This window comes from Cottoperca gobio, chromosome 5 (assembly GCF_900634415.1).
Source record: "Cottoperca gobio chromosome 5, fCotGob3.1, whole genome shotgun sequence".
Classification (NCBI taxonomy): domain Eukaryota; kingdom Metazoa; phylum Chordata; class Actinopteri; order Perciformes; family Bovichtidae; genus Cottoperca; species Cottoperca gobio.
The window spans coordinates 22,715,531-22,742,247 of record NC_041359.1 but is presented as its reverse complement, the minus strand read 5'-3'; the positions used below and the strand labels follow the sequence as shown (position 1 = coordinate 22,742,247).

Genomic DNA, 26,717 nt, shown 5'->3' with positions numbered 1-26,717 from the left:
TTTGATATTAGAATTCAAGGCATCTACGTCTTGCCTTGAGAAGGATAATCCCATTATGCCTCAGGTCACAGCAGTGCGCACACAGAGAGAGAGGCACAACTCACTTCAAAATAAACTGCTTACGGATGACGAGGATAACACAAACAGCCGTCAGAAATAACATCAAACTGCAACCCAAACTGAATTAGAACATCCAATTTAGGGACGAAAAATACCCCATATATTGAAAAGAGCGAATAACACAATTAGTTTTCAAAAAAAAAAAGTGGGAAAGTTTTTCCAGCCAGACTTTTACAGTTCATCTTGGCTGTTTTCAAGATCGAGCGGTTTTTCATTACAGTCTGTCAGCTTTCATTATGGAATGAGAAAATCTAATTTTGCTTGGTGTATCTGACAGTTTTTCAAACTAATTCATCCTGTCAAGATAAAGCCCTGGTAAACCCAGCAGATGGTGTTTGTGTAACTGAGAGCTTTGTTTTCACATTTCGTAAAGTGCAAGACCCTTTTTGATATACATCTGAATGTGCATTGTGTTTCGCTTCTTTTAGTCTTTGGGAGAAAGAAAATGGTCTCTACCAATCTCTGCATCTTGTTTGATTTAGATAAGCGGAAAAAGTAATTGGTTGTTAGTGCTCTTCAGTTTGTATTCACTTGTTCTTTCATCTTAATTAATTTGAGAAATTATTCAGTAAAGAAGAGAAATACTACAAATAGAGCTGCAGCTCTGAGATAAGGCTGCATTTTTTGCTCTCAGATTGGTCTTCCATTTAAAATAGGATTGATTTGTTGGGTCATCCACTTCCAATATGATGTGTGAACCTCCCTGACCAGAATTAGAAAATACCATTTTAATAATATTTTCTATTTCCAATGGCTGACTAGGGAATTTATTTGAGGGAGGAGCTGTGGGAGGATTTAATCAACAGCTTCAGAGGCTTCAGTCTGTAAAACCTGCAATGAAACCAGCAATAAGCTAATAACCCACATACTATAACCCACCTCAAGGAATTTCATTAGTGGTCATTTCAGTCAAATAATTTTAATGTGCATGAGAACAAAATTTGGGGAAATGATGAATAATTTGATAGGAAAAATATTAGAACAGATGTAAAGTAGTATAGTTTGCTTTAAAGAAATAGTTCCCTGCTGTGAGGTAGAGGAGAACATTGATTTAATCTCATACCTGTAAACATGGACCTACAAAATCGCAGTCAGTTAGCTTAGCTTAGCACAAAGACGTTTGTACCAGGGAGCTGGAGTCTTGTTGTAACTGTGAGGTGGCCATGCAACCAATGGAGACTTTATTGCTCCCTGTAAAACTACAACTTTATTTTTACACTTTATACTTTAACGGACTAATTGTATATCAATTACTTCCCTCCATGTTACCTTGAATTTGTGAAGAAAACCGAGAAAAGTGTTAATGAATTGAAGTAAATGGGGGCCGCGTTTAACAACAGCAAAACTACATCAAAACATTGGTTTACAAATGTTTACACAACTCATGTAATCCAAGTCTCATTTATGCAGTGGTCTGCTCAGTGACGTCGTGGTGGAACGAGCAAGGCTCTCTTAGCTGAGACAAAAAGTGACCTCACTATACAGACAGTGAATATAATTATTTGAAATGAACCGAACAAAACTAGCAAAGTGATTCATAATCCCCACCATTAAGTTGTATCAATTTCTCATCTAACTCGCCCGCCAGAAGTCCCTCCCGCCTGAAAATCTCATCTTCCATAGCTCCCGTGCTCGCTGCGTAAATACCAACACTCCCAGTCCTGTCAGCACGGCTAACTGAGCTAACAGCTAACTGAGCTAACAGCTAACTAGCTGACGGCAGCTAGTGCTGGCAGCTAGTTAGCTATTAGCATTGCTTTAGCACGAAGTAGCTCTCCGTCCATCAGGAAACTCCGTAAATCAGAAAACATTTTCTCCAGAAAATATCATTTTGGTTTCACTAAAATCAATTTCTCATGGGAGATTGTACGAACCGCTCAACAAAGTTGCAAAAACAAGCGTCCAGGGCGCAGAGCGGGACTGACAGGGACATCATTCTCCCCTTTACAAGTCACTGTAGCATTAAAATGATTTTGAAGCTGTTATTTTAAGGGAAAATAGTTCCATAAATGAACGTTGCTTCAAACATCCATGTCAATCACACCTGAGCTTATAGCGACAGAGAACATGACAGGAGTGAGGATTGCTTTAGTTACAGGCGGTCTCCGTCAACACAACAGGTCACACATTTATCTATAGCATGTGATCCGTGACCACTGCCAAACTCATCCCACGTGCATCCTGCCCGACTCATTGTACTGCAGAGGATGAAACACCGAAGTCAATAGCGGCGCACAGAATTGTCAAACAGCCAGCCCTCAGATCCTCACTGTGGTTTCCAAACACGCAGAATACATTTCCATTCAACTTTTGTGAAGGTCTTTTATAGTAGAGCAACAAAACCCAGAGGAGCCATGGCATGAAAAGAACTTTCAATATTAATAGAATATTAGCCCACATAAAGGTGAATGACTGAAGGATTGTGTTTCAACACTGCAGGGGCTGTAAAGTGCACAGAGGTTAATTCTCTGATCCAAGGGTAGATTTGTATCATTGTTTGTAGATAGAAAGGGTTTTTCCAGGGGATTGAATCATGTCTTCTCCCTCTGTTCCTCGGAGCACTGTGGTGGATTGCCTGGTCTGATTAATCTTAATGAATTATGCAAATAGCCTTTATCTCAAATGATTTAGCAATGTTTCTGTATTGTTTTATTAATGCACTTTTGAATTACTCTGTATAATCACGTAGCCTTTTCTTCAGCCGTTCGCTGTTTGTAATTCATCGCCAGCTCTTTATTAAATCCATGGTGGTCTCCGGCGAATTGCATGCTGGAATGAGAAATTAGTCATTACTGTAATTTAATGATTTCTAACCAAACAAGAGGCAACCTGGATCGCTAACCATAGCAGCCTCCGCACACCTCCCCTTCGGCGCCGGTCCCTCGGGTTTGATCTTTGGGATCGAGCCATCTACATTTTTGCTTAATTAATTATGTTTAGTATAAGGAGTATTCTGCATTCTTTCAATTACAGATGGAAATTGACTTACAAAATATGAAATCCCACATAAAGCAGTGGTTTGTTTGGAGTCGAGACACTCTTAGCATTGACTAAAGCTTTCTCTGCCTCAATCTGGATTCATGAAAGCTTAGCATCAACCAGACTTAGCAACAATTCTCTTACTGGCGTTCATGTAAAAGTATGCTGATGTTTGTCTAGATCCCTAGGGATCAATGAAGTATTTAACTATCAATCTAGAACATTTACATTTCAGAAATGTCTCTTATTATCACATCAGAGGAGGGGCCCCTGTATTATATGTAGTGGTGCCTGGTTCCTAAAGTGTAAATGTCACATGCAGGTGAAAAATAAATGTACCTGCCTCCTCAAAGCAGCTTGCCTCTGACCTGCTTGGTTTGAGGGGGGTGGAGCTGCATGTTAATATCAGCCATGATAGTCACCACAGTGTACAGTACATATGCGGCAGAATGAATGGACCACTCACTCGCCCTTGGACTACATAGATTCAAAGGCTAGCATGGCCACTAGGGCTAAATCATTATTTTCTGCCGTGCTTTGGCGCCTGTCTTTGTCCCTTTTTTTTTTTTTTTGCATACCCACCTGCTCCACGCTACGCAGCCTGAAGGGTTTGTTTTCTGTAAACTTTTAATGACACGCAATCCTTTTGGGATTTTATAAAAGGCAACACCTTACCGGAAATCATTCGGTCCACCACCTGCCACCAGTCATTGGTTGGTGACGGTTAGCATTAACTTAACACAATGAAAGCAGGCTTGAATGACGAGCACAGCGAGTTTTGGAAAAGCATCAAACAGGATTAGGGTTATGTTCGGGTGAGAGAAAATGATCAGTCTCTCCCCGGACCAGATTTCAGATGGCTTTTTGTGAAGTGTGTTCAATTTAAGAAACAGTGCCGTGAGATTTTCCCTTTGTATTTTTGAACATGGCCTATTTTTACATTTGCTGAATTTCCCATTTTCAGTTCCAACAAAACATTGATTATTTATTTTTTTGTCAAATCATTTGCTTAACTTGCTAATTTGAAGTCCCAACAGCTCCTGCCTATACAGCACTTGGGCCTGGCACACAAAGAGCATTAACACACACTGCAAAAACCCAGATTTTTCTGAACAGTGATATCCATTGAGTTAGATTTATTGAGATAATATTGACATTTGTAATCAATGGTAATCACCAGGCTTTGAAAACAACAGATACCATTAAAACATTTTGGCAGAACTCAGCTGTGTTGACCCTTCATCATTACATTTTCTCTGGGTTTTATTGTTGTGGCATCGTCTTTTGTCTTTAAAAACAAGACTTGATATCCTAACAAACTTAAGAAAGCCAAACACTTGATAGTTTCAAATCAACAGAAATAAAATAAAATAGAAGAGCTATCTCTGCTCCATAAGGCTAAAAGGAATGAAAACGCTTATGATCTCACGAGATCTTCAACACAGATATGCATCAAGAGTCCTCTGGCTCTTTGTGGCAAGAACATAACACAGAAGTTTCACATCACGTAGTTTTGTTTTAAGGGTGATTTTTTTTTCTGGTGTAATCCACAGTCTTTTAGTCAATAAATATCTTCATGGTTGAATCTTCTAGTCCATAGGAATAAAACTATAATACAAAGAGAGATTTGGTGAGCAGTAGAGTTCAGAGACAGCTACTGTTGATGCTGGATCTAAAGTCAGGAATCTTTTTGGATATGTAGTCTTACATGATGCTCCCTGGTCCTTCTCCTCCATTCGTTCAGTGGAATGTCTGTGATTATTGTCCTCGTTGGTCCCAGTTTCCACCAATCCCTTTAATAAAACACATGATATCCAAATGTCCTGCGGTGTTGGGCAAAGAAACAAACGTCTGGTACCAAACGAGGTTATCCTGGAAACAGACGACTATCGCGTGACCTAGAAGGAGAAAGAAAGATAAGAAAAACAGAGATAGGAATCAGAAGGAGATTGTGTCAGTGACATGAGTGAATGCTGGGGATAAAAGAGGATTTGACTCGTATAGTAGTAGTAACACTCTCAAAACCTGTGCTATCTGACATGCAATATGTCAGAAACAACTGAGAGGAGTGGAATAATTAAACCCACTTATTACAGTTAACCATCTTTAGATAAGGATTACTGTAGCCACACAAAGAAAAATGGCCAAATAGGTTTCAAATGAGAAAATCCAGTCTGAAAGTATTATGGTTTTGTCAACATGGACAAATGTCTATATAGTTTTATAAACGACTTCTTTGTACTATCAATCATTTCTAAGAATAGGCTTCACTTTAGGGGTGCAACTTAAGTTTATTTTCATCATCAATTAATCTATAGATTATGTTCTCGATTAAATGATAAATAGTTTGGCCTATAGGACGACATAAAGTAGCGAACAATGCCCACCACAATTTCCTTAAACCCAAGTTGACGTATTCAATTATTTTCAGCAACCAACGGTGAATAGCCCAAAGATATTCCCTTTACTAACATAGAAGACTAAGAAAATATTCACATTTGACGAGCTAGAATGAATGGATTTTTGGCATTTTTGCTGAACACATTGCTTAATTGACAGTTCTTTAATTAGCAAATGTTCGCATGCTAACGAGCAACACTAAGATTGTGAACATATTAAATAATACCTGCTAAACAAAAGCACGTGAGTATTATCTTTATGTGCATGACAGCACGCTGACGTTAGCATTTGACTTAAATAACCACTGACTCAATCATGTTTCGGTGTATCGACTAAATGATTGATTGACTAATTATTCCAGCTCAATTTAAACATGTCGCACATCAAAACAGACTCTTGTTTTGATGCAGCACTTCTTTTTGCAATAACCCATCTGTCAAAATTGTGACAGGTCCAAGGTGTGTGTATTCCCAGATGGCATGTTTAGAATTCAAACGCATGTGGTGCAACACAGCAACAAAAAATAAGACAGTGAGTCAGACGTAATGCAAAGAACATCAAGCTCAATGATTATCATGCAAACAGGGGAAATACTATTATTATTCATGATTGCATACTGCTGCCATAAGTATTCACAGACATTGTCATGAATATTAATCTCAAAGATTGAAAGATGCAGTTTGTACAACGCTCACATTAAGCAGAACTCTAAAAATACTCTGGGAGGTGAATGTTGTTCCTTGTTGGTTTGCCCTTTAAAAGTAGAACACAGGTAACTTTTTGATTTGCCCTTTGATGTAGGAAGAACTATAAATCACACACACACACACACACACACACACACACACACACACACACACACACACACACACACACACACACACACACAGGTGTTCTTGTGTGAATGTTTGCACATTACTGTCATTCAATTAGCAGTTAGCAGGGTCACACCAGCGAGGGGTTTACCACACACAATCAGTCTTCCTCACCTCCACACTAGTTTGTGGAGGTGAGATGTTTCTGCTGCAGCTGAAGACACCATGCTTGCTGTTTGGGGAAAGTTAATTGTCACTTTCATGTGACAGTCACGACGTGAGAGAGCATGTGAAAATGATTTGGTAGTGCTACAGTTGCAGCAGCCGGCTGTAGAAAAACATTCATGCATTAAGTTAAACCGCGTTATTTGGTCACAACATTATCAGAGGCAAACAAATTTGGGGATGGCCTGCAGCCTATTTCTGCTGGAAGCAACATTTTTGGATCTGCTTCTGTGGCGTAATATTCAACACATAAATCCATTTACAAGCACAGTTATGCTGCTTATTGTTGCACTGACAATTGTTATGTATACACTTTGTAGTTTACACATGTTCTAAGCTCTTTCTCACTATAAAGGAAACATGAAAAATAATAAGATGTACAAATATGAACACAATTTTAATTGCAGGGGCAGATTTGAAAGGGAATTTGACCTCATAAGGGAAAAGTGGACGGGATAAAAGAGTTTAGATACACAACATTAACAGAGTAAAAAATGTATATGGCAGCAGGTGCAACACATGTGAAGCCAATTGAAGCTTAATCATAGCAATTAGCATGCTGTGGTGTTGTAGATGGTCACTGCGAGGGTTATCGGGGAGTAAACACACAAAGGGGAATCAGGAGAACAGAAGGCAGCTCCTCGGGGTTTGATGCTTAAGCTGCTTTAGGATGAAAGACCACACTTGACTGGCCAGCCGTAGGTTCAAAATCCCATTGACAAAAAACTAAGACACTTCCTTTGATGGAGAGCTACTGAAGCACATGTGTGTTCATGTGCACATGTGGTCGCGTGTCTCCCATACTCATCATTGCCTGGATAGAGTTGTTAAAATGGTCTAATTCTTTTTGAAGAATTATATTTCAGGTTTTGATGTAGCTCTAATTTTGTAAATTGCATGTCAGGTTCGCCTCCAGCAAAGTCTTAATGGACTAAAAAAAACAAATCAATCATCAATAGAGTGATTTAGCTCCTCTTTTTAGGCTTCCCATCAACTAAACGTCTCATGCAGTCTTTCAGCCTTTTAACTCAGTTTATTCACACACTGTTGATAACGCACGGGCCTACAATATATATATATATATATATATATATATATATATATATATATATATATATATATATATATCTTTAGTCGAAATGTTTGACATATTTTGAAGTTGATTGAAACCACCAGCACTAATTTTACCTGAAAAACAACTGAAGATGTATATTACACTTGATGATTGAAGTTGGTATGAAGAGTAGACTTGGAATACAGCTTCTAAAACATCTGAAAAAAAACCCTCTTGTGTCAATTTAGCTTCTTTTACAGTCATTTTAAACAACAGGAGAGTCATGCACTGCATTTAATGATGTATCAGTCTATGAATCCATTTGGTATAAAGCTTTTTGGTGGCTGAGGTGTAAAACACTCGCCCATAATACCAGAGTTGCATGTACCAACAAAAACAGATGGCAGTGTTTGTGGATGGGACGCCAGTAGGGGATCATGTTGTTGCCACTGCAGTAGCGACTCGTACTGGTTGGTTTGGACAGCATTGCACTGCAGAGTTGCTTAAATCGAGGGATACCATGAATGTCACCGTGAGTTATTGCCTCATAGTGAAACTTAGAATGTGAGTATTTTGTCTTTCTCCGTCCTCCAACAGAAAAGTGACAAAAACACACAATAATACAGTTTAATTACTACATTTCAAGCTGTATTAAGGCTAACACATACACAGTTGTGTTCAGTACATTTAAGGCCTATTTTCCACTGTGTCCTTAAAAAGAAATACTACTCAGACAGCTATCCATCACCAACCTTCAACACATTGTGAACAAGCATCGTAGCTGCTGTCAAGTGGAAAGGCTCTGTGGTTCTTCTGATCTCTGATTGATAGTAAGTGAAAAGCAGGAGCTGCCAGGGTTATAATTCCTGACATTACCAGCAGGACTATAAAACTAGCTGCTCCCGGACATGTAGAGAAAGAGCGAACAACTGGAGTTGTCCGAGAAGGCGCCTGCAGGGTGTTAAGAGGCCTGATTTATTGATGTGACTTCATCATGAGGTGACACGGCACCATCATTTGTTATCAACATTGCCACCGCTGGACATCAAAGAAGAAATTATTTATAGTACCATATCAGGCATGCTCTGCATCTGAGTTTGTTTAAGCCAATATTATGTATCCACTTGGCTGTAGTTTTATTACATTTTCTATGTGAAAAAATAGGTTAGATTAGAGTTGCTTACTTTAACTATCAGACATCTATATTGAGCACTTTTTAAAACTCAAGTTACAAAGTGCTTTACAGAGGGGAGAGGGGAAAATCAACAAATTATAAAATCATTAGTATAAATAAATCATTTTATAAAAAAAACAGATTAAACTAATTGCAGAAATGTATAGTAACAGTTTGAACAATATAAACACAGGAAAAAAGACAATACTGAAACAAAGAGTTAAGTCGAAGGCCAAGAAACCCATAAAAACAACGAGCTTAAAGACACTAAAATGCATCATAGTGTCCGGTGATATTTCTTTAAGGATTATTGGAGCAATATTTAAAAAAAAAGAGGTCACGTAATTATCGGCCAGACGTTTGAAACTGCCACCGTGCAACGGCTTTACCAACGTTAAGTAGATCGGTCCTATTTGTCGTTAAGGGATTAACTAGTCTACCGTTTGTATGTACCGTATGTAGGACAAGATGTACCTGATTAAAACGACGCACTTTGAAAGGTAATTCTTAGACCTATGTGGTAAAATGACTTGGTCTCGGTTGTGTAAAATGTTCAGATGCCAGATCATTTAAATAGTCAGCATTCACAGACCTAAAAGCTTGTACCTGATTTGCAATTTGCTTCACTTAGACTTCACCTTGAGACTTGTTTTGACAATGTTGTGACTTGACTGAACTTGACATTATATTGAAAGAAGTCAAATATATCTTTAATCAACAAACGTTTAATTTGAATTTATTCTGAGCGCATATGCAGCATAGGTTTGAAACCATCTCTTCCTCAACAGAGCCCTCCATTTATTCCTCAGACTGATGTTAACAGTCCAGGAAGCTCGGGTACAGAGGTCCAATAGTATACACAGTCTGTCCCTCGCTGGCTCTCTGTGGGAGGCAAGCAGGGCCATGAGCATGGAGCGACCCCCGCTGACTCCCAAATCAAAAAAAGAGTTGAGGTTCTGACGGGTTCTACTAGCCACCTGGACCCCTGCTTATCTGTGCCTCTGTTTCTGCTTTCCCATGGCTGTGTGAGAGGGCATGAATTATTAACCCGGCTAAAATAAAAAGCTCTCCTTCGTCCAGGCCTCCTGTATCCATGAATAATGGAAGAGGCAGCTCAACTACAGGCGTTTGGTGAGTCAAACACTGCTCGGTGATAGATGGCTAAAGGCCGAATGTGTCCCCCCCCCCTTCCTTACCTACCGTCCACTTCAGGTCTACCACACCCTGAAACCCAAAACACACGTCCTGATAACCTCTATTAATCTCTAGAAGTGCTATAGCTTGAGCTCTCCTGCCCTGCCTCAGCATATCGCACTCGATGATTTGGCTTCCTGGAGGGATTTTTGTTTGTTGTTTGTTTGTCTGTCTTTCTCCTGCCTTTGCTTGCATTTGTTTTTCTTCTCGCTGACACTTTTGAAGTGATATGCAGGCCCGACTCAAGCCTGCTCTCTCTTTCCCTTAATGCCAAAACCATGAGGATGAGATGGGGACGTGTGAGCTGGAGTCAGCTCCCCCAGAGGCTGCATTTTCCAATTTGTACCAATGAACTCACTTGTGCATTACGGAGGTGATAATTGATTTTCCATTTGCTAAATTGTCAAGTGCTATATGTCTTATTCTGACCTAAACCAACAGCTGAGAAGTGTGATGATAATATTGCTTCTATATTTATTACTCTGTTCTCAACCAAAGGTTTATTTCTGTTCTTATTATGATTATTGTTATGATTATTATTCAAGTGTGAATAATATGACATGTTTTTTCATCCATGTAATTCTGATTTTTGTGAAATTATACAGTAGGTCCATGCAGTAACAAGACTAATATCCTGCTGTTGCTTATATTAAAGTGACACATCATGTATATTCATGAATCATTTTGACACTAAATATTCAGTTTTGTAGTTAGGCTCTGTGTTAAAACAAACACACATCTCAGCTTGTGATGAAAACACTGAACATATTTAATGGTTATTGAGGAGAGCTCAGGTTTCAATCAAATATGTGAAATTACTATTTAATTGCCCTCGACATGACACGGTGTCGGCCTAAAATGACGATAAAATCTTCCTAAATGTCATAAAAGAAAGTATTTATAAAAACCTTTAATTATCTTTAAATTACACTTGAATGTACAATAACTTAGACACTACACTGAGACTCAACTCAAGTCATACATAAAGACCAATTAAGTCTAATTAAATATCTGTTCATGGACATCTGCATTCATTCTCTAGGGAAGCAATAAAATAAACTTTATTTAGACGTCAACAGCATGCAGGTTTCTGGTTTTGGCCAAATGTTTATTGGATCTAACGACGCTTTCACACATGTAGTGGAACAAATAAAACACAAGACAGTTTTGGCTTCTTACACAAGCTGTAACTGACGGGTAACTCATTGATTAGACAGTTTTGACAACATCAGCGTTACATGGACCCGTGTGATGGGGACTTTTGCGATAAAAGAATACACTGATACTCCAGTATTGCGTGATGAATTCCTTGGCTTCAGCGGAACATCCTTCTCTGTCCCCCCCGGTGTTGCCCGTTCTCCTCACAACCGTGCACAATCAGCTGATGGACTCCTGGATCACTCACTACCCAATCTACTTGCATCTACCATATAAGGAACTTAAGTAACAATACAATGAACTGACTGTCCTTAAACTTCCACTCCACATTGTGAGATGTAGCAAAAAATAAATAGCTAAACTTCACTCCCCCCACCCCCCCCCCCCCCTTTCTACAAGAAACACTTCACTGACTCTGAGACCCCGTGAGTCATATCTTCCTCTCCTGCTGCCTCCTACTCTCCCTGCTCTGCTCTCTTGTTTCCTTCTTTTTCAAACACATATCCGGCCCTCCTCCGTTCTTCTAGGGTCGCATTTTGTTACAACTTTTATTCGAGGCCATCTGCAGACTTTTACGCATTATAATTAAAAAATATCTACCATCTGCCTTCAAATAGTTTTGTGAATTAAACCCACCTTGGTCGTCTTCACTTTGTTTCCTGTACTGCAGCTCCATCCTTTGAGATCCGGCAGCACTTTGCACTCTTCCCCATCCATGCAGGGATGCATCTGGCACCACCACTTCTGTGCAACTATGGATGCTGTGAGGAAAATAAAATAAAGGAAACAGTTAAAGACAATTAACAACATGCTGTTTGAGAGTGTAGCAAGGTTCTGCCCTGGTTGAAGTGGGTTTCTACAGTATACACAGCACAGTGATGGAAGAGAGCGTCTGTTGATCTCTGCCCTACAGACGAGACACGTCGGTCCTGCCCGGTGTGCTTTCAGGTCTAAATTTCAGAGCGTGGGTCAATGTCAAGCCGATGAGTGTGTGTGTGCAGGTGCGTGCAGTGTGAGGAAGGTAAATGTTAGTATGTAGGAGAGGTATTAAAGAGCGCAGCAGAGGTTTGGCGCGTCAAGGTCTTAAGTTGCTCCGAGGAGGCCTACGGGGAAGGAATATATTCCCCCGACATTTCTGAAGTGAAACGAGAACTGTCAAAATCGAGGAAGCCCCATGTCGAAGCCATTAAAGTGAAGAGAGGAGATGGGGATCGATTCACCTGTAGCTGAGGACACTTTTGACATGATAGTAAATGCCCTGGCCTTCTGTCTACTCCGCTGAACACAAGGTCTGATATGGCTTCGACAACAGACAAAAGGGGGAATGAAGGAAAGGGTGTGCGATTTGATTTGGCAGATTATAAAAGCCTTTGAGACACAGCAGCAGGGTCACGGAAATCTCAACACTGTATTTTTTTCTTCTTCTTCCCAACAATAAATCTCTCACAGCCAAATAATCAGTGAAATAAGCACCAGAGGCACGGTGACAGGTGCGACAGCTTTTGTCCCGTGTACCGCATTTTCTAAACCGAATCAGAAGTCAGTCTCAAATCATTACACAAACTATAATGAGAATCCTGGCATACCGTCTACACAAGATGGAGCCGCTCGTGTTGTTCCCGCCACCTGTCCAGGGAAGCAGGAGCACTTGACAGTCTGGGATCTCTCTTCGATCTTGTTCTTGTTGCAGCATCGGTGTGCGGCAATTACCTCGCAGGTTCCCGCTTTCACGTGAACTGGAAGCACAAACAGACACAATGGTAAGAATGCATGTGATCCTCTGCGACAGTAACTCCATCGTGTCACAAACTCTATTCGTATATGCTATTAAACATTGCTTGTGTCTTTTCTTTTTTTGTACACAGTTGTTAAATGTTTTTTTGTTTGTTTGATAAGACTTGTATTATTCTAAATCCCATGAAAAGATAAAACAACAACAACAGCATTAGCCTGTTCTCTTTCCGACTTCCCTGTGTGTGTGTCACTCAGCTGCAAGCCCCTGTGTTACTACTGAAGACACACATCTTTTCAAAGTACAGCTTTATTTTTAGGTCATTCTGTTAAACAGCAAATAAAAATAAGTTTCAAAAAATTGAAACAAACATGACTTTTGTTGGGGACTAACAGATTAACGGATTAATACACATTATTGGATATTTACAGCAGCAGCACAGTGTATGTGGAGTTCTTTCAAAACATGCTCATGTTCATCACATCACACATTACATTTTGAGCAAGTATTTTATATGAAATCGGGACCATGAAGGAATGATTCAACATTTTTGGGACAAAAGGCTGATTCACTTTCTTGAAGAAGATTGATACCGCTCTTTAAATATAGAGCTACTGCCAGAAGCCTGTTAGCTTAGCTTAGCACAAAGACTGGACACATGGGGGGGTGGGGACAGTCTGGCTGAGGGCCTTTGACTTGTTTCTCAGCACAGTCTTATTTCAAACGTCCGAACACAACGGCTACTTGAAATCCAGGTCATCCCCCAGGTGGTGGAGCCTGACTTTGAACCCCCGGTGCAGCCCCACCTGTCCACGTGTCCTTGATCACCATCCTCTGACCCTGCACCCCAACCAGAGGACGGAAAGAGAGAACTTCTCCATTGGGATGAAATTAATGTAGTTGCATAACATCACAAGCACATTCTCCCAGACGATGACTTAACATCACTAAAGTGCTTATTTACGTGAGAACATTACAATATCAATTACAAGGACACATTTTCACTGCCGTTAAGTGGATTAAACATCGACATTACTTTTCTGCTCATCACTATTCTGAGCATGTTTGTGTATTTACACGTAACAGGTTGAAATAAATAAATAAAAAAGCATTTGAAAAGTTTTGACATTCCTTCCAGATAAGCCTTAATTATGCCTGTAAAGATTTTCAATTTGGAACTTGACTTGAAAATAGATTGCCGCGAGCTTCCATCTTCCCATTAGCTAGCAATCCTGAAATCTCATCTACAACATTAAAAACATTTTGCTTCCAATCAATAAGGTGCTATTCACATTCCCACAAAAGGCAAGACAACAATTGCCGATTGAGTGATTTTCACCGAGCAGAAACTTACTGATGCACAAACAGATCAGGCTCCGTGCCCTTGATGTGATTATCTTTAAGCCACCAGCACGCCCCCGATCAAAGTTTCAAAAGTTGGGATAACTTGGATAGAATATTCAAACTTTGTTTAAGAGACAGACGCGCGTGGACAATAGGCAATCACAAGAGGTGCAACGACTCGGCTGATTATACGGGAGAACAAATAACGTGTTAGCTGCCAGTGCGCACTAATTTAAACTGGCCACCATTACTAATCAAAACGGGAGTAAAATAAGATACTCCACCAATATAATTAAATTAGCTGTCGAAAAATGAAGTGTCAAGGGACAGATGTCACACTGAAAGCCTCGAACATGTTCTCATCCTGGTGTTGCACAATGATGTGCTTCATTGGATGTAGTTTTGCTGTATTTAAGCCGCTGTGAAAAGGAGGAGAGGAAGCTACTGTGCAGCTGCGGCGAAGTCTGGCCTGGGACTCTGGACTCATTAAGGTGCAGGAAGCGGCTGGTTGAAGCTGCTCGTGTGAAGAGAGCTGCTGATTAAAACTGGAGCTGCCGCCGAAGGTCGCTGACTGAGGCTGGACCCAACACGACCATGCAGGGTGGACAGAATGAGAGGTTAGAGGGCAGCGCGCCGTGGTCAGAACAAGCTGGTAACAATCCATACGAGAAGAAACAGCCATGACCTGTATATATCGGGTATCGGGCAGTGTTTAGCGTAACTCCCTGTAAAACCACAAGCAGATTTGACAGAACCAGTTTAATCTCCCCGTAAATGTATTTCCCAAAATGAAAACTATTGCTTTAAGGATACATTTGAACGAAATGTGGAAAGGGTGATGTAGAATTAGATATCAGCATATTAGTTTCTTCCTCTTGTTGTTTTGTATTTGTTTAGCATTTCATTTTAGATTCTATTGTATGTTTATGTTTTCTTTATTATTATTATTATTATTCCATTTGTTTTTGAGTTTCTAAAGTTGAACATAACTGGATCTGGATGGCCCTGTTTGAAAAAAGAAAAAGAAAAGGTATAAAATAATCATTTAAAATGGATAAACACTTCAGTTGCAAGAACTTTTTTTTTTAATAATTTAACATTCATGTATTATTTAGAAAACTCTGTGGGCATATTTCACACAATCAGAGGGGTGTGTATTACTTCTATTTTCTTCTTGTGTCCTTTCAGTCAAACATACATGAGTGCATACATTTCAGAGCAGCAGCTCTGAGCAGGTATGTTTCGCTCAAGGACACTTTGACAGCGTTTGGAGGACCATCGACCCTCTGGTTCTCTGGTTGTAAAACGGTCTGTCTAACCACTGGGGTCACCCTGTCTTCACAGTACAAACCACATTCTCTCTATGGGAGTAACTGAGTGTTAGAGTCGTGAAGTGAAACATAAATGTACTGCAGGAGAGAGGCGGCCTGTTCTCTCCTCCATGTGCTCTTTGTGTTGTGTACGTGTGTGTGTGTGTGTGTGTGTGTGTGTGTGTGTGTGTGTGTGTGTGTGTGTGTGTGTGTGTGTGTACATGTGTGTAAATGTCTCACACCTATGATCAATACATCTCTATTAAAGCACTTAGGACTGTCATCAGTTAGAATCACCATGCACCGATGTCAGCAAGAGGGAGAGATGAGAGACAAAGAAAGGTGAAAGGACAGAGACCACTAATGAGAACTGGCAGAAGTCCCAACCCTGCAGCCAATCGATACCACTCTGAAGCCGAGCACTCTGCACTACAATCATATTCATCGATCACCGATTAAAAAAACGGCAATATGCAACCAGAACCTGCACAGAACTGGAAAAAAGAATGAAATCTCACCTTGTGAGACGACTGTAAATCTGCTGTATGTACATACACCCGCACGTAAGATACTTATATCAGTTTCAAATTATGAGTACAGCAAATGTAAAGCGTTTGTCTTAGAGGTTGTCTCCCAGCATTTAATGATCGAGATTAGGACTGTGTGATAAAACATGAAACATGTTTCACATTTATTCTCTATTTGTGTTAGCATCATCTGCATTATATTGGTTTGACAGCAGTTTGGTAGCTATGGGTCTCATGCATTTTTAACGTTTCATGACAAATATACAAAGATTCTGGTAGTTCCTTCTGGGAGTAGAACTGCTGCAGAGTTATGTATGCTAAAAACCTGTTGTTGACCTATTGATCGGAGTTTGGCTGATATGTGGAATTGCATGACTAGTTTTGCAAGTTCGCCCCAGAATCATATTTCAACATTATAGTTATCTACTCATCCCAGCCTAGTATCCCCAGAAATAACATTCATATTGGATCATTCACACCCTGTAATTTATGCTCAGCGCCAATATTCAAGTCATATTGTTTTTACTGTAATTACAAGCAAATGAGTCCTTGTTGTAATTCCAAGTTGTAGATTTTTGACACGTCTGACAGTGATGATAACTCCCACTTGGTGAAAAGAACTACAGGTGTTGCACCATTGCAGGAAGTTACATACAAATACAATTAAATATTGACACTAATTCAAATCAATTTAGCTAAATGTTTGCTTTTATCTGGTTTTAATTGTCAACAAGATACCCAGAACAGCAAACGTGGATAATTTAGGCTATTAAAATGACTAAAAGGTCAGAATGCAAGAAGTAGTGTGTCTTTTATGTGCAGAGGAGGAAAGTAAGAGTGTAAGGGAAGTCAACTGGCTTTCATGTTGGAGACGGACAACGGACTCAGCATCTCATGCCAGGCCTGCAAAAAAAGGGTCGATTCTTCCACATACTCAAAGTATTTTTCCTTCTCTGCTCTCAACAGTGGAGTGTTTGTTGTGACAGCGGATGTAAAACATGATAAGTGAATCAAGTTACCTTGAGAACAAATGTCATATTTACAGGTTTTAAAGTTAACTTGAAGAAATTATTTCACCAAGGCAACAGCACGTGAAGACATAAACGTGTTTAACAATCGTATATATATATATATATATATATATATATATATATATGGTCATAATATTAAACTAAAATATGACTGGCTTCTTTTTCATGCTAAAGATAGAAGAGGAACTTTATGCGATGCGTTTGATCTGTGCACCACAACAGTTGGTAAGAAACACCTAAATACACACGTGTGATAAAACCAAAACATTACCCTTCTCGCCCGGGGGTGATTAAATGAAACTGCTACGTTTCTGACAAGCCGTCACTCATCCTATTTATAAGATTACTGTGTGTGTGTGTCAAACAACATGATCTACACAGCCCTGTTCATTAGTTCATGGTGAATAGTGCGGCACACCCAAAAGAAGAAAAGACAAACCCGTCATTACTTTTATGAGGGAATAGGGCATTTATAAATAACACTTTGCAATGTGTGAATCCTCTGACACAAAAAAGGAGGAGTTGACAGATGCGGATATTTTGCCTGTCACATTGCCCGCTGCACTCTCTTTAACTTGGTATCGTGTTCGTCACGCAGCAGTTAACTAACGTGGGGACAAAAGGCGGGCAGAGTAAAAGAGAAGCATTCCCTTTTGACTTTATTAAAAACAAATGCGTTCAAGGGCATCTTTGCATCCTTACATTTGATATGCATTTTGTTTTTACAAACATGTTTTTATGTTCCAAAATGTCAGCGATGAGGGATGAGGAAATTCTCTGGTCGATCCAAACAGCTGTCACAGAGGTTTGAATGGATTACATTGAATTTTGTTAGAAAGTACACCACTGGTTATAGATCTAGGGGTCAAAATGACACTAAATATGTATTTTTTCATGTTTTAACACAGTTTTGAAGCTGATTTGTGCAAGACTTCTCTTATATAAGCCACACATACATTACAAGTAGGAGGAAAATTGCCCTTTAACTCAAAATAGATGGGCTCCCAGCTCAGAAAGCCCTTGAGAATGAACCTTATGCACTGAAACTTGTTACGAGTCACTGGGTAAAGTGCCATCCTGTTGTCTTTATCAAATAACTAATCATGTTGGTTAGAACAAAGCTACAGGTTGCTTTTAGCTTCTGCAGCTATCAAACAATTGATCTAACAAGCAGGTAGAGAGGCATCAACAACACGCTGCTTCAGCTGTCAGCTGCGTGACCGGCCGTGTCATCCTCACCGGCCCAGTCAAGCGCAAGATACAGTAATAGAAGCACAACGGGGAGAACAGGAAAAACAGAAGCACGGCGTTGATGCTGCTGCTGACAGGGAAACTTCACTCAGCGTAGCCAGAATCAGGGACAAATCACGTGTACAATATATGTACGTTTCCTGCGTCATTGTGACACATCCTGCTTAAAAACACTATGATTAAGTCCCAGCAAGAATCTGTCAATGAGTTAAAATGATGTACGAATTCCTGGAGTCATTTTCTTTACGCACCAATTTTGGTATGCTTCGTTTCAAAATGACCTTTGGCAGAATAGTTTATTTATTTAAAATATGAGACAGATTTTTAAACACCATAGCAAACTGCAAGACAGCACAAGACAAGACCAGACCTTAATAAAAAAGCAAGTGCTTAACAAGAACTGTATTAAGTTGACATCCGTAACTTTATGTGGGTTTTTTTTTTTAGTGTTACAGATGCAAAGCTTGCTGTCGCAGGTGTACACAGAGGAGAACTTAATATAAATACGACTCAATTATTTACAGAAGTGATGAAGTCAGACAGCGTCAGTAATTCTTAATTTAACAGGTACAACCTGAGAAACCCAATCAACACTTTTCAAGTGCGTCTCCAACCGCAGATAATTAGATATTTCACGACACAGATGATATTAGAGCTGGAGCCAAACATTGGCAGGTATTAGCTTATCACTGATAAATCTCTATCTGAATATATGTCGGTCAAAAATATGCAGTACCTGAGACGTCAAACACAATCAGTATGAAGTGTGAAATAACAGTTTGTGATTTGTGTGAATTCATGGAGGCTTATCACCACCAGCAGATACTTTATGCTAAATTAAGATGCAGCCTCATATTTAACAAACAGACACGAGGTTTCAACTTTCACATTTCCTGTGTGTATCTCTATTGCCAGAAAAAAAGCAAAATGCAAAAAGAAATCTAAATCTAAATCTTAAATGTCATTATCCAACTGTCAAATATCAATTTCAGATCTGAAATATCCAGTGTCATGATTGTAGATTATGAATTCAGCGCCACAAAAATGATTTTGGTTTTACAACAGTATAAAAATCTCATTGATGAATACTTTGTATTGTGTTGTTATGGTACTGTAATCTATGTCATCGTGTTATCTGTTCTAGGGCTGCCACGATATCAGATTTTCACTGCTACAAAAAATAATTATTTCTTTGTTGTGCATTTTCTCTCTTTTTTTGGAAAATGAATTACTCATCTGTGTGTGGGGCGTTGGGGAGACAAAGCAAGAATGGAAAGAAAAGGAATTTAAGAGGCGCTGGATTATTTGCACGATATTATTACATGGCAGACTGCTGTCCCTGTCCTGCTCCACAGACGGGCTCGAGAACTCTTTTGTCCCCCATGAGACTGTACAACTCCTCTCGGTGATGGCAGGGGGAAGCAAACCAAAAACAGTGCTCAATGTTGCAGTGTATCTTTGTATTTATAACAGCCTTTATCTCTTAATTTTAACTTACTTTTTAATGGCGGGAGGGGGGGGGGGGGTCAGATGTGTAATGTCATATGTCTTTTAAGCTACTGGATACCTAAACTCCCCTCAGGATCAATAAAGTATTCATCCATCCATCCATCCATCCATCCATCCATCTATCCATCCATCCATCCATCCATCCATCCATCTATCCATCTATCCATCCATCCATCCATCCATCCATCCATCCATCTATCCATCCATCCATCCATCCATCCATCCATCTATCCATCTATCCATCCATCCATCCATCCATCCATCTATCCATCCATCCATCCATCCATCCATCCATCTATCCATCTATCCATCCATCCATCCATCCATCTATCCATCCATCTATCCATCCATCCATCCATCCATCCATCCATGCATCCATCCATCCATCCATCCTGTTACGTAACCTAAGACAGGGAAACAATCAGATAAGGCTATTTCATGGTTAGCTACACCACTCTGATGCTGATTCACTGACATCAGAGAAACATTGATAAGGGCAAAATATGATTCCTTTTTTTAATGACCGTGCTACGAAACCACCAGAGAAATCAATAAGCAGCGAATAACAGACAGGATTTGTTCTGTTGCTCCACTCATGGAGCCAAGATCTTATGGAAGAACTTAATTACATTTTATTAATTAAACCATTTACACAGCAATTTACAGTCACTTATACAACACACACTAAACAAGAACACTGCTCATCTAAACACCAAGAGATCCAACGAGAACGCTCGAAAGCTTTTGGTAACCAATCATGAGAGGAAGAGTTGAGTGCCCAAAAACGTTAACGTCAAATCAAATGTGATTTCTTGACCACTGTGTTGACACGAACAGACGTATCTGTCTGACAGTAAACAAACTTCTCCACTGAGGCATGAAGCAACAAGTCCGACTTCAATAGGCTTTCACCAGAGAGGCGCGGAGAGCTAAATATACAGCGTGTACTTTCTGCTTCAATCCAGGCTCATGCAGCGTGCTGCCAGTCGGCCTTTTCCAGTCGGCAAAATGCAGCGACAGATCAAAACACTGAAAACAGAGTCACATCCTGGCCACAGGCCCAGGCCGCAGAGACAGCAGCGCCATAAAAAAAAAAAAAGGTTGTAGGCCATACAATGGAGACAGCCTATGAATTAGTAATGATTCAAATCATCCTGAAAAGCCATTTCGAATGACTCAAAAATGCTGAGCACAAATAACTGCAGCATATTTTCCAGGTAAAACTGTGTCTGTCATGCTCAAGCACCGCAGCTGCTCGTCTCATACAGCCGAAACACTCATTAAAAGGAAATGTGAGTGTGGAGTAAAAATAATTCCCGGTAAAACAATTCAAATGGTTTGCTGCCACAATAAAAAAGCTGTTAATGTGGCAACATTCATTCCTCTTGCCTGGTGAGGAGCACGAAGATAACTCTCACCAGCGTTTAATGGGATTATCATATTCAGAAAAGATGGACTCATTTCCACCCAGCTGTAAACCTGCTGAGCTGACAATCCGACCCAGTAAGTCCCCAGAAGTAAGCTCACATCTGAGAGAGACTGGAGCAGCAGGTTAGTTTGAAAGGGAAACCAGTATTTCTCAAGCTGCGTGTTTCTCATATTTCTGTTCACTATGAATATTGGTCAAAGTAACTTTTATCTATACTGCTAAATAGTCGAGATAAGGTAAATGGGGACTCTGGAAAGAACAATGTTAAGGGACAAAATGCAGTATTTAGTATTAAAGCTTTTCCATACACCCTCTGTATGCTACCTGACCAGCACCAAACACCAGACAGACACAGTTAGCAGCTAGCTGGTGAACATAGTGGAGCATTTAGCAACTAAAGAGCCAGATATTTCCCTCAGGAGTTGGTGGAGACCAAAAACAGAGCTAAAAGTAGAGTGAGACTTATATATCCCAGGTGGACCGAGACTAGACTTGAAATGAATGCTGATGTTGCATTTGCTGGATATTTAAATACGCAACTGTTTGCTAACACGTTCACCATTACAATTTATAACGTGACAGTGTCAGTGTTGTGTTTACAGCTTGGTGCACTGCCCCCAAGTGTGCAAAAGAATCAGTTATTGCTTGTTTGCTTCTTAACGTCAGCTGACATAACTACCTGTCATAGCTAATTCAATATACTTTGCAGTTCACTACAACAGTTACAGGCATTTCCAGAGGAATACTTTATGTTGACTTTTGTTCAACTCAAAGGCGAGTGTTTGAAATGATTTGAGACCTCACCAGAAAAAGACTTTGGTGCAAATTAAGACTTTTATAGGTCACAAAGTCAGACGGTAGTGGTAACGTAGTTAAAGCACGTCAAAAGCTGAAGAGGTTGGGGTGGGTGGTCTGATTTTGGAACAGGAAGTTCGCATTTCCATCTCCTACTATATGGTAGCATTGGTTTATCCTTAACCGAGAACCAACCCTTAACAATAGAGGTGTTCCATGAAATAGTCAGATGAGTCATTTTTGCAATGATACTTTGTAACAGCATTAACAAACGATATTATCCCGCCAGATCAGGAACATAATGCAAAACAAACTGTTTTGTCCTTAAGTTCGGAGACCTTTACTTGAGTTCTTAGTGTAGGGTTAGGGTTAGGGGATTAGGATTGTGGATTGTGAGCCACTTTCCACTACCAACAGTTGTTGGCAGAGTTTCCCAGATCTCTGCAAGAGAGATGGTTAGAATGTTATATTACATTGGACAAAAATATAAGAATAACAGCCAGGTTGACAAATACTCTAAGTTACTGTTAGGGGAGTGCTTGCAGTGCATATTATATTCAGGGGATTATTATTCCTGAGAGCACCTGGACCAAGAATCAAGCCGAACGTAACCCAACTGCAACACGACGCTTGTGAGATCGCACTACTTTCAATTACTAAAATAAAGTGTTAAAGTGTGAGTATCGCTTGCTCTTTGATCTTTATTCTCATAGGTCTGCTTTCTGGTGGCAGATTGTCTTCTGTTTTTTAATCTTTTACTCACTGAGGATGATCTTTAGAGAAGGAATATAGAAAGAGATGAGTGGGCCCTCACATTCACAGAGTGCATGCTTTAGCGGTTTAGATGAAGTCCATGTCAGTACCATTCATCTTGCTGCCAAGATGTTAGAGCTCACCACTGACTGATCAATTGGAGTCCCTCAAGGAGTCATACAGCCTTATAAGTGAAAGGCGAGTGAAGTTATTAAATCCAGGGACAGCAGCGGCAGAGAGGCAGAAAAAGACTTATACACAGACTCAGAGCCTTCTGCAAAAAGACTGTTGTCTTGACACGTTTACTCATTCTCTAGACAGCCCTGCAAATGTAATAAGGGATGTTCAGACACACCATCAAAGAACCATAATAGTTTTTTTCTCATTTCATCACATGTGATTTTCTGGCACTTTTAGCGAATCACACTGTATGTGAATTTTTCATCTTCTCATCTTAACATCGTAGGATACAGAACGATAAATGGCATTTTCCTACATTTGTTCTGCTGATCTAATGCAAGCACTTGAATGAAAAACAGTCTGGCACATGTTTCCCACGATTGTCTTTCACAAAATATACTTTACATACAGATCTGGAAATATCCTTTAAATATTAGAAGGTACTCCACACAGGCTGCTAATTAAAGCTTTGACTTGTAGCTTTAATTACCATTTGATTGTACGGACCGCCACTAGATGAAGTGCCTTGCTTTGGCTTACATGTTGTCATTACTTGTTGTTATGTAACTACGGAGAATTATTAACTATGCTCTCTAGTCAAATGTTTTATTGACTTGTTTTCTGTGCTACTGAAAATGTATTTGAAGGACAGGAACATATGGCAACAATGATCAAGAAAGACAGACAAATAAGAACATTTGCATTGAGAGTAGACTGAATATTTATATGTGTAATGTTGCTTTTATAGCACAGCATTATTAATGCATGGGCAGAACTAGAGATACAGTACATTAGTCATAAGCACATATTGTGCTGTTTTTCCAAAATGTCCTTTTCTCTTTTTAGAACAAACACAAGACTAAAGGTCACAGATGGCTGAGGGGGAATCTTTGTGGCAGGAGTGGTGCTCATGGCCGTCCCTATCGTAAACCAATTTAATTTATCCTAAATTGCTTTGCCAAATATGTTTCAGTGGAAGTATAATTGCCACTTGGTTTTACGTTTTTACCAATCCAGGAGGTCTGGTTGGAAGATTAGACATACAAAGAGTCTTTCGACTAAAGATGTTTTGTGGTCCATTTTGTTTGCATCTTATACACGTGGGCGAAGCATAACACATAACACAGATGGTTTGTCACGCCTCCAGGATTTTGGCTAAATATTTAAAAAGTCAGTGAGTATATCTAACTAAGATCAAAATATAAATAAATAAATACCTTCCCTTTGGTTGACATGATGAAATGTTGTCGGAGAGAACAACCAAAATGCATTGTGGGAGTAGACTTTGCAGATATATTCTATAAAGCGTTTCCTTATTACACTTTTTCCGTGCTTGTGCACATACTTGTGGGTATCTGGAGAGGTAATCTTTTTTCAGGGAGGGGGGCTTAAAGAGACAGGTGTTTCAGACAGAGGGAGAATACAGTTATATTCAGACAGTATGAGAAACACGATGTGTTGTTTGAACATTAAATCGTGTAAACATGTTCTAGTAAAAACCTAAAATACAAGTATAGACCTAAAGATGTGTGACCTTTAAGTAAGTTGTTTTCCTTTCATTCATTTTAGGTGAAGGGCAACTTAACTTTGCTTTGTTTTATCATTTAGATCCATAGTTTACAGTAACCTATACAACACAAATATTATAGCACGTCTGAAAGGGGATTCTTTCAAAAGCGCTCCATGCCCCGCTTCACCATGTGTTGGTCTCCACAGAGGCAGATAAAAGAGAAGCCAGAGATCCTCTTCTCCTGTCTCTGGTCTCTCATCTGACATGCACACATGCTGGTTAGCTGTCAAGCAGATGTCATGTCTTCTCTAAACGGCTGCCGTCTCTGCTCTCCAACTGGATTCCCATGTTTTTTCATCTTGAGCAGATTCCACTGATGCCTTTCAGAGCTGAATGACAGACACAGCGTCATGAAATACGAAGCATTGATTCAACTAGAAGTGGATGAGGGTCTCCAGTTAAACTGTACATTTCTGTAACAATGACAGAGCCACAGTTATCTGAACCGCGGGCGAATACGTCTTCATTAGACGGAGGAGACGACAGGCTGCTTTAACAGTGGAGCAACAAGCACAGTCTGAGAATAAGAAGGGCGGTTTGCTTCAAATGACTCATCGCCGAGGATCAGTAATAATAGTCCTCTAAATCAGAATGACATGGTATTACATTAACAATGCTGCTAACTGAGGGGTATATTTAACCAGTTGCTCTAAATCAAACCTCGCCCTGGAAAACAATATCTCGTTAGTGGCGAGGCAGCCAATCGGCACTGATCCCATCTGAATTGCGCGCCGCCTAAGGACACTATTAAAGGGCATCTGACCTGTCCACCCACTGACAGCTCAATATAAATGTTCCTTTTTTTAATAGACCATCTTCCTGAAAAATATGTCGACAAACCTTTTAAAAAAGCCATTTGAGGAGAACTCCAATGGTTCCACCCATTACATTTTATGCTCCAGTCCATTCACATAAACTTGATGCTCAGCCTCGGTTGCTGTTTTTATGGTGCGATGTGGACACTCGGCAATGCACTTCATTCCTGAGGAGATGTGAGCCAGAAGGCAAAAAGTCATGGAGCGCAGCAGGAAGATGGAGGCAAGCAATTGATAGACTGCATTTTAGAAGCTTATATTTCACTTTATTCAGTCGGTATCCAGCCTCTAGTGAATAACTACCAGGCCATAGCGTAGCATTACTTTAAAAGGAAAAAAGGAAACTACCCAAGGCTGAACAGCTGACGAGTTTCTCTTCGACTTCCTTTTCAACATTGCCTGACTACAAATGAGCACTCATAAATGTCTGTTAGGATTTATATTATCAAACTGCCTAGAAAAGAGGTTTCAGGGGACAGTTGTTAAGGCAAATGGATTATATTTACGATTTGAGGCTACAAATCTGTAATAGTAAGTACAAGGAATTAGCGTTTAGAGAGGAAATTAAACTTTCCCGACATGTTGTCAGACATCTTGAAATAATACTAAATGCCATTTTAGAGACAGATGTCGAGCTGTTGGAAAGCCTTCACAGGTCTTAATGACGACAGCGCTACAACAACCAGCGCTGAGAGGAAAAAACAAAAACCTAAAGCTACATTTCAATTTATCATCTCACAGCAAGATTTATTTATCTAAATCAGGGGTTTTCAAAGACATTGTGGGCCCCCTTCAGACAAACTCAAGACAACTGTGCCCCCCAACAACTGTTCCCATAATGTGTTTGGGGATGTTAACAGAAAGCATAATGTTGATGCAGTGAGTTACGCTGTAGGCTACATCTTTTTTTTCTTTGGCTGTAATTACTTACATTTAGCACTATTAAAAGTATGCTGAATTAGCTATTAGCAGTTCCTGTTTGCAATATACAATCATCACGTGATACTGAAGAGAAGGTAAACACGTGATGATTCTCAGGCAAGTGTTGGGGGATTTTTTATTTCTTTATGAATTTTAAGTGGGCATTTAATGGATACCAGAGATAATGGTACTCCTCAGAAAGTGCAAGTCACAATGAATGTAAGAATATGTGAATGCATCAAGTCAGTGTGTTCAGAGTTACCGGCTGACTACGAGGCTAACTGAAGGGCATGTCTCCCGGCGCTGCTGGACGAAACTAAGATATGAGTTTTCTAGTTTCTGCCACTTTGCCGTTTAATCCTATAAACAAACTATCAAAACGAACACGGCCAATATGGCTAGTGGTACATGCAACACAAAGATTCATCTAA

At 39.8% G+C, this 26,717-nt stretch overlaps 1 protein-coding gene across 1 annotated transcript in view; it reads right to left on the bottom strand.

Annotated features, from left to right (window-relative positions):
- Positions 1-4,210: 4,210 nt before the first annotated feature.
- The window catches only part of tafa3a (TAFA chemokine like family member 3a), an 83,466-nt gene continuing 60,959 nt past the window's right edge, over positions 4,211-26,717 (bottom strand). Inside the window, exons 3-5 of the mRNA XM_029432028.1 lie at positions 12,706-12,855; positions 11,756-11,880; positions 4,211-4,997 (exon numbers count right to left, since the gene is read on the bottom strand). Of these exons, the coding sequence (XP_029287888.1) occupies positions 4,986-4,997; positions 11,756-11,880; positions 12,706-12,855 (287 nt within the window). The 3' untranslated portion in view covers positions 4,211-4,985. The remainder of the gene's footprint in view (positions 4,998-11,755; positions 11,881-12,705; positions 12,856-26,717) is intronic.